This window comes from Podarcis raffonei, chromosome 4 (genome assembly GCF_027172205.1).
Source record: "Podarcis raffonei isolate rPodRaf1 chromosome 4, rPodRaf1.pri, whole genome shotgun sequence".
Taxonomy (NCBI): Eukaryota; Metazoa; Chordata; class Lepidosauria; order Squamata; family Lacertidae; genus Podarcis; species Podarcis raffonei.
Genome location: NC_070605.1, coordinates 98,259,247 through 98,273,333, shown reverse-complemented (window position 1 = coordinate 98,273,333; position 14,087 = coordinate 98,259,247). Strand labels below are relative to the sequence as shown.

General features: G+C 40.3%; 1 protein-coding gene across 14 annotated transcripts in view; it reads left to right on the top strand.

Annotated features, from left to right (window-relative positions):
- The window catches only part of LMO7 (LIM domain 7), a 146,012-nt gene that overhangs the window by 93,753 nt on the left and 38,172 nt on the right, over positions 1–14,087 (top strand). For 11 of the 14 annotated variants that reach the window (XM_053384650.1, XM_053384640.1, XM_053384648.1 and 8 more), the window contains 5 exons: positions 1,652–1,945; positions 2,245–2,421; positions 2,985–3,692; positions 5,659–5,688; positions 11,137–11,254. In XM_053384650.1, coding sequence (XP_053240625.1) covers positions 1,652–1,945; positions 2,245–2,421; positions 2,985–3,692; positions 5,659–5,688; positions 11,137–11,254 — 1,327 coding nt within the window. The remainder of the gene's footprint in view (positions 1–1,651; positions 1,946–2,244; positions 2,422–2,984; positions 3,693–5,658; positions 5,689–11,136; positions 11,255–14,087) is intronic. The other 3 variants (XM_053384651.1, XM_053384653.1, XM_053384652.1) reach the window with 2 other exon arrangements.

Genomic DNA, 14,087 nt, shown 5'->3' with positions numbered 1-14,087 from the left:
ATGAGTCTTCAGTAGGCTTCTGATTTTTCCTTTTCCTAACCATGACACCAGAACAACGAAGTTGCCTTTATTAAAAGGTTGACACAGTGTTAAGTTTTTCAAAAATATTGAATTCAATTAAATATTCAGTTTTGAAATCAGTTTCAATTTTATTTTGGAGAAAAACCACTACCTTCAGGTTTTTATATTAAAAAAGGGTGCCCATCAATTTCTGGTAGTTTCTTTTTTTTTTTAAGCTTGCTAAATTGATGTGTTGTTTATTAAAATATGACACACTCTTTTTGCTTTCCCACATGACTTTTAATATAACTTGCTAACTCTTTTTGTAAGGTAACTGAGAGTAAATATTCTGTTCATTTACTCAGATAATAAAATGAGATTAACTTGAAGTTCATAGAAGAATTTTTTCCCATTCCCTCCTTCCGTTTGAAGCCATCTTTGCCTCTCCCAAAGCCCCTTTGGAACCTCTTCCTAAATAATGTGGGGTGGTACACAGGGTGCTGCTGGTAAATGGCAGAACTTCTCAAAATTGATCACCCCAATACAAAACGATGTACAAAATCTTTATTTTGTCTTTGGATTATTACCCCCCCTCCAAGAATTTACATAGCATTGCCTTATGCTGTGATTGTAGTAGAGCTGGTGACCAGGCGTACCAATTCTCATTCTGTAGCGTCATCCCTATTATGACTGATCTCAGCAGATGTGAAAGGAGTCCTTTACCTTCCAATCAAAATAGCAGAGCAGAGAGTGGCTTTGCACATCTAGCTTCCCCACAGGTGACCTGCCAGTTTGATGGTACAGTGGTGCCCCGCAAGACGAATGCCTCACAAGACGGAATACTCGCTAGACGAAAGAGTTTTCCGTTTTGGAGGTGCTTCGCAAAACGAATTTCCTATGGGCTTGCTTCGCAAGACGAAAATGTCTTGCGAGTTCCTGCGGGGGTTTTTTCCTTTCCCCAAGCCGCTAAGCCGCTTATCCGCTAAGCCGCTAAAAGCCGCTAATAGCGCTAATCCGCTAATCCGTTAATGGGCTTGCTTCGCAAGACGAAAAAACCGCTAGACGAAGAGACTCGCAGAACGGATTCTTTTCGTCTATTCCTATTTGGAAGTTGAAAGGAAAGCGGGCAGATGTTATTCAGGATGATTTGGCAAAGTGCAGGCTTTTGGTGAAAATAGCTTTTGCTAGACCTGGATTTCTTTATGCCCAGCAAAATTATTCTTCTATGCTTGATCCTCAAGACATTGTACCACTGACCCATTACCCATGGTGCTGAAATAGATGTGGTTAAAGGTCTACTTCTCTGGGTTCTTATGATTTACTCCTAAACTATCAAAAAATATCTGTAAACACACTATCTGTAAATAGTGTATTCTGAAGCCAGAGTTTCTTGATCTGCCTGTACAGAAACTTAAACCACTTCCCACGTGTATGTGTGTGCTTTGAACAGTTTCCTAACATTTTTCTTTTGGTCATATGCAACAAAAATCTTCTGTTACAATGGCATTCTTGCATAGTTGCAGTGCTTTGATACTCAGAACTAATTTTGCTTCATTCACAAGTTTGTAATTTTTAGCCAAACATGTTATCTGTTCTGTATTCGACAACAAATTGTGTTTGAAAGTATAACTTGATTGGGTATTTTGTACAGTAACCAGAGAAGAGCTTTGCAGCGAGAGATGGAATGCCATACATCAGCTAACGTTCTTTCAGGCTTCTCCAACTATTTGGAGGAGGAGTATGAAGAAGAAAAGACAATGGGCACTCCAGACATCGAAACAGATGACCTTTATGTTCGCAAAATAAATGCTGCAGTGTCAAACCTAAAACTTTCCTCTCATAAGTTTCTTCCCAAGTCTTGGATTCCAGGGGAAGAATTGCAGTGGAAAAAAGCGAAAAGGATATCTTTTTCCAAGCAATGGTATAAGGATATTCAAGGATTCAGGTTTGTTGTCTTGCATGTTCTTTATTCATCCAAGCAGACCTTTTTTAAAAAAAAACACACACACATGCTTAAGTGGCTCAAATCACTGCACAATTTGAGTTGCAGCAGGGGGCGTGGAGTCTTCACTGGCTGTTGCCTGTGGAAACTGAATTGCTGTTCTATTGAATTTTTAAATGCAGCCTCTTCCTATCCCAGTTATTTTAAGCAGTGTATTCAAACAGATTACTGCATACCATTTTTGTGCCAGAACTTACATATTCCCTGTTTTTCCCCTTCTTCATTTACGTGCCACTGTGCAGTAAAAGTGCAGATTCTGAAGAGGATCTTGCAAGAGTCCAGACAAGCAATAGCCTGAGTAACTTGGGTAACAGTTGCAGAGAAGACTCAAACGGCATTAAACAGACTGCGGAAGGTGCTGCAAAATCAGTACTACAAGCTGCAGAAGAAAATGTTAACTGTTCCTCTGATCTACCAAGGTTGCTACAATTGCATGAACTATGCTGTCCTGTGTGTACGGAAACCTGCTGTTTGCTAAAAGTTAAAGTGAAAAGTTAATATGGATCGCTGCCTTTTGAACTTTCCCCCCTATGTCCATACATGTTGGCTTACTGAATTCACACTACTAAAGCAGAGTGGATTTTATTTTTGTGCTGGTCGATGCTCTTGTCTCCTCTGCAATGATTGCTATGCTTTGCTGCTACGCAGGAGTAAAAGTGTTGTCCTTTTAAAAATATGTTGGAGTTGTAACAAGCCACATTTCAATGTTGCAGTGTGCACCCCTTTTCAGTTGCAAAGTTTTTTGCATCTTTTTGGTCTGCATTTCAGGTCTTGTTCTCACTGAGTTGGGAAACCTTTGAGCTCTAGCACTGAGGGCTAACTTGAATAAACGGTCCTTTAAAAAAAAAAAGCACCCCCAAATAGAAAACCTAACATATTAGTTTTATATGCCAGACACAGGTTTAGCACCTCAGTGAGAGCTAGGTCTCTCTTTCTACTAGTTAACGCAAGTTTTAATTTGTGTGTCTTTTTTATATCTCAGTCAGTTTTTATTTCTGCGGGCACTGCAAAAATATTCTGACGACTACCTGTCCTCTGAAACTAGAACCAAAATTGATCCTTCTTCAGGGCCTAGGCTCATATCTTGCAGGAAAAAAAATTATTTTAGGCCTGGATGTGACCAAAGGGACAATGAAAATGGAGACAATTATCCAGATTTGGAAAATGATGATTTGTTCGTTCGTAAGACTGGTGCTTCCCATATGAATCCGGTAATCCTCCAAGGTTTTCAGTATCTTAATCAAGGTCCTCAGATAGAAGGAGAGATCGTTCTGCAACCCAGAGACGATGAAACTGCAATTCCAGATTTGGAAAAGGATGATTTGACAGTTCGCAAAGCTCAGTTTCAGAAGAAAGAAGTGCCCTTATCAGGTGCCCCAGATAGATACTGGCCTGCTCTCTTTCCGGATCCTTGGAGTCTTCCACCAGAAATCCAGGCCAAATTTCTTTGTTTGCTTGAGAAGACAACAACAAAGGATGAGAGACCAAGTGGTGGAAAGATTTTATCTCCTTCTTCGCGGCAAAAGAAGGATGATATGTTGACCCGCAAGATGGAACTGCTCAACGTAGGAGTCAATGTGCAGCCCATTAGTTTCTCTCCAGGAACATGCAGCAAAGAAGACATGGAAAAATGGGAGGCAATCAGAGAGGCCAGCAAAATCAGACACAAGAAAAGGCAAATGGTTGAAAGGTCAGCTCAAAGCCATGCATGGATTGTGCTTGTATCCAAAATATTCTGAAATGGGTTTTTTTTTTTAAAGAGAGAACAAGGGACAGCAGCATCTTGCTTTCAACCATGCATGTCTTGGTGTGAAACTTCAGTCTGTGTCTTTGTATATTGTCCCATAAGTTGTCATGTTGGTTGTCAAGCTCATCAACAATACAAACCACATACTTCAGGAGTTTCAGGACTGTTTGATCACTGGACTAATGCAACCTTCACAAATACATTTATTTAAAGGATCAGAAATAAAAGTTTCTGCTTACAACAGATTCAACATAGCTGGTACTTCAAAGCATTTGTTTGCAGACATTCTTGGAAATGTGTGCATTTCAAGTTTAGGAGTGGCTAAATGGGTATAATAATTTTTTTCTCCTTGCTCTACTACTGTTTAAGGTGTTTATATTCTTGTATCGAAAACACATCTGTGGATGAACAGAAGCAAACGTAGATGTGGATTGCTTCCCCTCTTTCATCCTCTTTCTCCGCAGTCAACGTCTATGTGACCTAAATAACCCCTTTAAAAAGGTAAAGGTAAAGGACCCCTGACAGTTAAGTCCAGTCGCGAATAACTCTGGAGTTGAGGTGCTCATCTCGCTTTATTGGCCGAGGGAGCTGACATTTGTCCGCAGACAGTTTTTCCAGGTCATGTGGCCCTTTAGGTATGCTCAAAGGTTGCTCACAGTGTGGAACAAAGATCTCATTCTGCAACCGCTGACCTTTCCCAGCAGTTTATACATAGTTTTGCTTCTAAATTGCTTCTGTCCCATTCTTGACTCAAAAAGAACTCCCAACTTAAAAGCATTTTGTGGAGCAATTATGAGTGTGAATTTAGATAGATAGATAGATAGATAGATAGATAGATAGATAGATAGATAGATAGATCATAGATAGATATAGATAGATGATAGATATTTAGCAATCCCACTAAAATATTAACAAGTAACTCTGTCCCAATCCAGCCACTGAAATCTAGCCCTAATGTGGGAGGACTTTACAACCTGTTCAGAAGATGTTTGGATACTAGTGAGCATAATTTGCGGTTGTTGACAACACCTATCTTCATGAAGAAACAGTCCTGGGTCAATCTTAATGAGGTTTCTTATATTCACCCGGTAAAGTGTTTTCCATCTTGAAATACCCTCATCCATTTCATTCTACGTGGAGCATTCATTAGTCCTTCAGCAAACTTTGTATGTGTTTTTTTTTTGTCCGCTGAGTAGTTCTAGAGCACCAATTATGCATGTTTCGTTGGAAAGTATAACTGCAAGCTGGTTGCATACCTAAGCTTAACACAGTTAACAAATTTTAAGGAACAATTAGAATGAAACATGTGAGGCACCTTACATTCTCCCTGAATCTCCCTGCCTTCTTTTAGTTATCCGAGAGCTGTGCTCTGTAAATGGCTCAAAAAGGCATGGGCTGAATCTTTGCCCTAACATATTACTCTGTGAATGTTTTAAATAGTTATGCAATGATTATATAAACAACGACTAGATACAAATCAGAGCTGTAACTGTGGCTGTATTTAATGTGTTAAGCTTCTGATATGTCTTCTGTGTGTTTGATAGATTAAGACGTGCAATGCAAGATTTTTTTGGGGCGGGCGGGCGGGGAACCCATTCATATTTTAATTTTTGTGATTAAGGAAAGTTTCTAGGTATGCACATTTTGTGGTCCATACTAAACCACAAAGAAAAAAGCAGGTGTAAGTATTTGTGTTGGCATTTGAATCTGAGAGTTTAAATTATTCTCAAAGTTCAGCCTAATATCTGAATTTGATATTGCCATAGGGTTTTCATATTCACATTACTTTAGCAACTTGTTCATTGTTTTAGTTCATATGTTCTACATAATGTTGTTGGCATTTTTTAACATATGGTGAAAATGGAATGGGTAGTATGAACTTGTTTTGGTTTTCTGATTTCCCCCTCAGGCTGTTTCAAAAGATTACTGATGAGCATGGGTAAGTTTAATGAGAAAAGCATGGCAGAGCATAAAGATTCCAACATACTGCAATGGATTAACCATGCAGCTTATGCATTTGCAGCACTGGCTAAAGACTTGTGCTTTGAGGCAAAATGTGCATGATGCTTCGTACTTGAGTGCTTAATTGGTTTGCATCGCAATTTCTGGGATTCATTTAAGGCAGTGGCAGGAAATGTGGCCCTCTCAGATGTTGCTCAACTTCCGCCTTCCATCAGCCCCAATCCCTAGCAAGTATGGCCAATGGTCAAGGATGATGGGAGTTCAAGTCCTGCAACATCTGGAATGGCCACTAGTTCTCTACCCCTCGTCTAGGAGGAACTCTGAATGGCAAAGGTTTTGCATGTATGGAGGAAAATAAAATGAGCAGTTATAGTCTAGCAGCTTCTTAAAACAAGCTGGGAATGTTTCATTGCTTGAAGCCTAGCATGTGGCACACTTCGGATAGAGTATGTTTGAATACTGTTTATGCAATCCACACTTCCCCACAAGTAGCTCCTTAAACTAAATGAAAACTGACTTTCCGCCAGAGATGTTGATGACCAGCAACTTTGCTGAACCAATAACTTGTGCCTGAGAACAGCAGCTGTGCCAGGAAATTTTCCCAAGCAGTTTGACGGTGGTGTTTATAAGCATTTGTAGGTTTTCAGCAGCAGCCTCTTTGTACACAATCCCCCTTTTGGCCTTGGAGAAAGATTGAGTTCATTTGACAGAAAGAGAGCTTAAACTAGAAATATTGTGAGGCATCTAAGTGGTAAATATTCACACCAGGGAAAGGATTTTCATCTTTTAATGAGATAAATGGTAAAATTGGTATCCTTTAATAATACAAATTTTTCCACTATTTGGGTTTTGCCTGTTTCATGCGCCTAGAGTGTTTCTAAAATTGGTGAAATTATTTCACAAATGTTGACTACTAACAGCAAAGCCAGATATGATGAAGTAAAAGTGCTTCTGGAACCAAACACAGCAAGCACAAACTTTCATTCACAGCATATAGGAAAAATTACATAACGTGAGATTATGATGTCCTGGCTTTCCCTAGTGTTGGTGCACATCAGGGACATTTGAAATACAGTTGTATCTTGTATCCCGAATGCCCTGGAACTTGGATGTTTTGGCTCCCGAACATCGCAGACCCAGAAGTGATTGTTCTGGTTTGCGAATGTTCTTTGGAACCTGAACGCTGATGAGGCTTCTGCAGCTTCTGATTGGCTGCAGAAGCAGAAGCCACAGTTTTGTTTTCAAACATTTTGGAAGTTGAATGGACTTCCAGAATGGATTCTGTTCGACTTCCAAGGTACAGCTGTACTTTGAGACTAAGATGTGAGACATTGTTGAGTGGGTGTGGGAGTGAGGTACATGATGACTACTCACCCCCAAAAAACAACAACAACAACAACCATGGCCACATTTTATAGTTATGTGTAGTTTGGCAATGAAACTAAATGCGAGAGTCATTGAAGAGAGCAACTGCACTAACATAGCTATAAAATGTGGACTTCCAGGATTCAGGTATTCTTAGATAATGTTTTAAGGTTGTTAGTCTTCTTAAAATCTCTAAGCGCCCATTCTCATTTGGGGTGATGAGAATTCCAATAAGCTTGGTTCTAGCCACCAATTGCCCAGGAAGGCAAGGAAGCATGTGATAGAATTATGGGATAGCTCTGTGTCCCTTAGGCTCCTCTTCCAGTTCTTTCCCTGACTTCACCCAGTATAGAGCTTCCCCCGTATGACTCCTCTTCAGCATATTTTGTAATTATTATTCCTTCTTAGGGTTTTTTTTTCTTTTTAGTCTCTCATTCCTCCCTCCCCCCAAATTCTCAGACCTTTGTATTGTCTATGAACTTTGTCTCTTCTGTTTGCCTAGCCTCCCTTCCACACAGCTCCCTCTGGAAGGACAGCAAAAGCTTCAACAAAGAAAACATTTGAGGGATGTTGGGGAGGGAGGAATAGAAGACTTTTGCTGCCACCACCGAGGGGCCTTTGTGCAAGCAGTGCCACCAGTATCTAAAGACCACCGGTTAGCAGCATCCCTGCCCACTTCATATCACTCCCAGCCAACAGAAATTTCTTTCATCTGGGGCAGCATTTCTCAGAACACATCATCCTCTTTATGCTTATGAGGGTTGCTGTGAGAAAACTTGCAACAGAAGGCCTTAAAAGAGAAGACATTCACACATTGACCGTCACCCACCGTTATGATGCAGAAGGGGCCTATGTGAGGGAGAGGGTACCCTTCAGTTGGGTGTGGAGTCCTCAGTGTTTCCCCCATAAGCCACCATCTTACAGGCCAGTTACTATTTTTGTACACAAAAGCACCTGCATTGTGCCCTCCCGTCCGCCAAGGGAAGCTTCCAGTTTAGCACTTCCTTCCCTCCTTCTAGAGCAATGAATTATCAGAAACATTAAGCAGCCGGACCTGGCAGATATCTCTGCTCGGCTGTTTCACCAGAGCAGAGAAGGGACATCTCAAAACCTCTGAGGTCCTCGCAGGTTGACCACCTTATCAAAAACACCCATCCAAACAGCCCCTTGGCTCCACCCCTTGTTTATCAGAAGGTTCTCATCAAGGCTGTACAGTCTCTCGTGACCTTACAGCCTCATTCCAGTTGCTTGCCTTCCAAAAGGAATGAGGAAAACAAAGGCCATGTAGCGCTGCTCTTGTACCCTCTACACATGGAGTGATTGCAATTCCCGTGAATATCCTGGCAAAGAAAGAAGAGGGAAGCTGTTTTCCTGAGAAATTCCCCCGTCTAGTCTTTTCATAATGAGGATTCCATGCCTTTACCATCTAAGTCTTATCTCCATCCTAGATTTACAGTCGGAAACTCCAGAAGCTTTTCAGCCAGTTTCCAGATGAGCATCTGTTTTTACTGAATCCAAGCCAACTCTTCTTTGTTGTTCATTTCCCCCCCTAATATGATTGATCAGGAATGGGCAAATAGCTTACAAAGCAAAAAGGTTATTAGCTTACCTCAAAAGCACTATAAATTACCTCACAAATTTATGGAGACACTTAAAACCTCAGTAGTAGAGACTTCACTGCCAGCACTGCTATTGAGCTCTCTTATTCTCTGGAGTAATGATTCTCTTGAAAGGGGCCATGGTGGTGGGGAGTAGGGAGTAAGCCAAGCTCTTGAAAAGAGTCACGATGCTTCTACCTCACCCCTCCAAATTACCATCACTTTTTGACTACAGGAGCTGGCATACCTCTTGCCTGATGCAAGGACTTGGGTGACACAACCCTTCAAATGAGCTCTACCAGAATTGGCCTTCCTTGTTAAAATCTGTAAGAACAGAGGTGGCTACTATCTCTGGAAGGGTTCATCCCCCCTCGATAACTATAACAGCTCACAGAGTATCTGAATTGGAAGCCTTCTTTGTGAGAGAAAATGTGTGTAACTTCCACAAAGATAGTCAGATGAATCCAGCATATATTGCAAAGGTCAGTTTGTTCTTATACAAAGAAGAAGAACTGATCCTACCACCTTTTTTGTGTCTCTCATCCAAGGCAGAGGATTTGACCTCCATCAAACTTACTCAGTCAGATGGATCAATTCCCTGTTGGTCTCTTTCAACCCTGTATCTTTAGGTAAGAAAGTGTCTAGTGTGACCTTGGTCATAGGCTTAATCCTGCATCTTTCTAGCCTATGACACTAAGCATTTAACAAAACCTTGCTGCATCTCATCACACTATACAAGAGTAGCTTCACCAACAAATGCCCTATTTGTGAAGATCTGCTGGGTCACCTCATCAAAGTCTCTCTCCATAGCAAATCTTTTCCACTAGTCCTTTTTTACAACCTGACCCGCCTGAGTATCAAGTTAGCATAGTTTCTTATGAGAGAAAGATCTAAGATTTAAAAAGTGAATCCACCATTTTTCTCCTGCCTTGACACAAGTAGTGTTTTTCTTACTGTTTTGGGAACTGTATATACTATTTCTGTCTCAAGCTTTGCCGTGGGACAGAACTAGACAAGGTTTTCTCTGCTTTCCTGGGAAATTGGTGGCTATAACTCAGCATTTTGGATGCCTCATTCATCCCAACTGGAAAGAATATTCGCAATGAGTAACAAACATTCCTTTCTAGCTATTATTTATCAGACAATCCACAACATAAAGCAAGCTATGAGAGAGAGAGAGAGAGAGAGAGAGAGAGAGAGAGAGAGAGAGACTATACCTTCCATTGTCCCTGAACCCAGTCCCAAAGAAAAATACGCTTTGCACAGCAGTATTTTGAACTATATTCTTACTGTTTGTATGGGATTGTAGTCGTGGCAGACAGCTTTTGAAAACAATATTTTTGTTGGAAAAGCAGGATGAAACAAATATTTGCAAACACTTATATGAGCAGATACCTTAACAACACTAAACTAATGAAAAATACAGAGCATGATTGCTACTGAAATGCTGCTTAAAGGAAAGCTCTAGCGTTTACTTTAGATAATGCTATCAGATTATATGCATGTAGGTTGCCTTTGTTTGGGAGCTGAATGCTGCATTGTAGAATACAATGTGCATGAGCGTTTTGTGACTTTATTTCAATCTTGTCTAATGTCTCTCGTGGCTTTTTGGCAATGACCTTTGGAAATGGACTAGATTTGTAGTAAGTATTCAGATAACTCCACAATAAGTTGTTATATGCTGCCAAAATCAGCAAGGGTATGAAAGGAGTACTAAAGACTTAGCTGGAATTTCCATTCCTTAACGGAGGTTACATGTAATATATTTAGGTCTTCTGTTGCTTTAACCAAGTTAATAGTTGCAAAGTTGTTTGACTTCCTGGGGAAACTTTTGACTTGAGTACTTTCTCCCCCCTATAAAAACCATTGACTTGTAACAAACATTGTAAACATTTAAAAGTGCAAATACATTAGATATTTTAAGCCTTTTTAAACTTCATTCAATAACTGGGGTGCAGTCAATGTTTCTATTATTTCATACAGTGTGATCCTAAGTATGTTTACAGAGTAGTAAATCCCACTTGATTTAATGGGACTTGCTCCCCAGTGTGTGTTGTTCAGAGTACAACCATAATATTTAACTTCCAGCTTCATCAGCCAATATTGGGCTTTATGGTCTAGCCCTCTGTAAGCAGTTAAGACATTGTTTGTGATGACAGCAGGAAATGATTTGCTGTTAAAGTGACACCACATAAACAAAACAATCCTAGTTCTAAAGTATATTATCAATATCAGAGTGTACTGTGGCATATTCCTGTCAAGTGAAAAAATCCTCTCTTAGATGGTCATTAAATATAAACATCTGAGCACCAACAATATAAATGTATAATTTCAAGTAGTCCCTTACTGTTTTTAGTGCAGTTTGGTTTATTGAATGGATAGTTTAGCTCCCTCTCCAAAGTAATTGTTACTCCAAATTAAGGCCATTTGAAACTTAAACATAATGATGTGTTGACTCCTAGGAGCAAATCCTTGAATGATGTCAGTGCAGACGAGCTCCAAACGATCCGTCAGTTGCGTTATGAGGAGCTTCAGAGAATAAGGACTCAGCTACAAGAACAAGATGAACAATGGCAAGACGTAAGTATAGTCACACAGGACCCCAATCTCCACGAACAGACAGAGCGAGATTCCAGGGGTTGCAGGAGCTTTCACTGGGGTCTGTGTTTCCTTTTGGAAAAAGAGGCACAGTGGAGACTGCAGTGTCTTTATGATAGATCAGGCTTCCTCAACGTCGGCCCTCCAGAGGTTTTTGGCCTACAACTCCCATGATCCCTAGCTAGCAGGACCGGTGGTCAGGGATGATGGGAATTGTAGTCTCAAAACATCTATTTTTTTTCATAAAGATATTTATTAAGTTTCCAATTTTATACAAACAAAAAGAAAAAAGCAAAAGAAAAACACATACAGTTCTGAATACTTAATTTTCTATGACATATTTCCCTGACCTCCTCATACCTCCCCTTCTTGTATTCCAATTCAAATTATTTACTCAGCAAATCCTTATCTCAAAACATTACAGCTGGAAACCCCTTAATTTCAATCCAACATCATTCAACATTCTTTAATTTTACAATATTTCTGTAAATAGTCCTTAAATTTCTTCCAATCTTCTTCCGCCGACTCTTCTCCCTGGTCACAGATTCTGCCAGTCATTTCTGCCAATCCCATACAGTCGATCATCTTCATCTGCCATTCTTCCAGAGTGGGTAAATCTTGCATCTTCCAATACTTTGCAATAAGTATTCTTGCTGCTGTTGTAGCATACATAAAAAACGTTCTGTCCTTCTTTTGCACCAATTGGCCAACCATGCCCAAGAGAAAGGCCTCTGGTTTCTTCAGGAAGGTATATTTAAATACCTTTTTTAATTCATTATATATCATTTCCCAGAATGCCTTAATCTTAGGGCACGTCCACCAAAGGTGAAAGAATGTACCTTCGGTTTCCTTACATTTCCAACATTTATTATCGGGCAAATGATAGATTTTTGCAAGCTTGACTGGGGTCATGTACCACCTGTATATCATTTTCATAATATTCTCTCTTAAGGCATTACATGCCGTAAACTTCATACCTGTGGTCCATAACTGTTCCCAGTCAGCAAACATAATATTATGTCCAACGTCTTGTGCCCATTTAATCATAACAGATTTAACCGTCTCATCCTGAGTATTCCATTTCAACAGCAAATTGTACATTTTTGACAAAGTCTTAGTTTTGGGTTCTAACAGTTCTGTTTCCAATTTAGATTTTTCCACCTGGAAGCCAAAACATCTAGAGGGCCAAGGTTGAGGAAGCCTGTGATAGATGGTTTAATTGAACATATACATAACCTGTACCTGTTGTGGGGGGGGGGGTTCTGAGCATTACATTCCAAGCGGCGCCAGCTTCTTCCAAAAGCAGCAGTGTCCCTGCTCTGCTGCTTACCTTTCCCTGAGAATGGTCACATCCCACCTGTTCTAGGCTTGCTCTTTTGTAACGCACAAATAATCCCTACTCATCTGTATTCTCACACCTAGGTCTTCAATCCTTTGACCCCCAGGTTCTCACCTCAAAGGAAATTAGGCTGTCTCCAGTACCTTTGAACCCAGGTTGACATCACAGGATTAAGGGTGTCTGGCACATGGTCCAGCACACAGGGTTTGATTTAGATGGGCCCTCACACATGCTAATTAAAAGATTAACGGGGACTATTTATTACGCATCTTAAATACACACCCGGATTTATCTTAAACACACATGAGTCAAGCTATCTCCTCCAAGGAAATTAGCTATGATGCTCTCTAACCTTAACCTATAAATCTATAACCTATAAACCCCCTAACTTATAAATATTTAACAGCATGTTGAAGATGCACTTCAAATCCTGCAGCATGAAGATCCTTCAACAGTCAAAGGGAAGCAAAAAGTGGGTGGTACCAATTAGAATTCAGTGCTCCCTACTTTCAGGTAAAATGCACAGTCACTTTGCAAATAGTCTAATTCAGGCCTAAAATTAAAAAAAAGAGGAATGGGTGGGCACAGGAAGAAGTAAGCACTCCACTCCCATTTATTCTGCCTTCAAATCTCTGCCCACTTGCCTTTAATTTGGGAGGGGTGTGGGAATTGCAAAGATCCAGATTTGTTTTCTGGGCACAGAGCTTTGGGAGCACCACAGGGGGCGCTGCAACTATGATGTAGAATGGAAGGTAAGAGGCAGGGGGCACCAGATTTGGCTTGGGAAAAGGACGCTGCTGGAATTTAAGATATCAAGGTCCACCACTGGTCATGATTATGAACAGTTATTCCGTTTTAAGTCATGAGGAATCTAGAGTTCGTGTCCACTTCAAGATAGCACAGGACAAGAATCTGTATACCTCTCCTTGAGGAAAAGGGAGAGGAATTATATTTTCTCTTGCCGCTCTTTTGTCTTGCACTACAAGATGAAGGGCTGCAAATGGCGAAAACTGACTGTAGGGATGGCACTGTTGTCCGTGGGACAAAAGCAGGGGAATTCAATTCCCGGCCTTGATGGTTTTCAAGAGGAGCCAAGAGGCTGTTAAATCGGAATGCCTCATGCAGGTACCCAAGATACATTTTGGGATGGACCATTTTTCCAGCCAACTGTCATTCCCATAATTAAAAAGAGTTTCTATACTGTATCCAATAGGAAACAATAAAAAATACTGTCCTAAACTGTTCTGACAAGCTAAACATAAAATACACACTTGTGTTCCTATTTTGTTGGAACAAAAGTATATTTAAAATTAAACCTCCATTGACTGTTGTTGTGAAAGGGAAGAGCAAATATTTACCCTGACAGATTTGCTTTTGAGACAGTGTACTTCCTTTTCCCTTGCAAAGTCTTTATGCTTTTAAACATGAGACTACTATCTTCTTCATCTGAACAGAAGACAGCCACTGCCCAGCTCT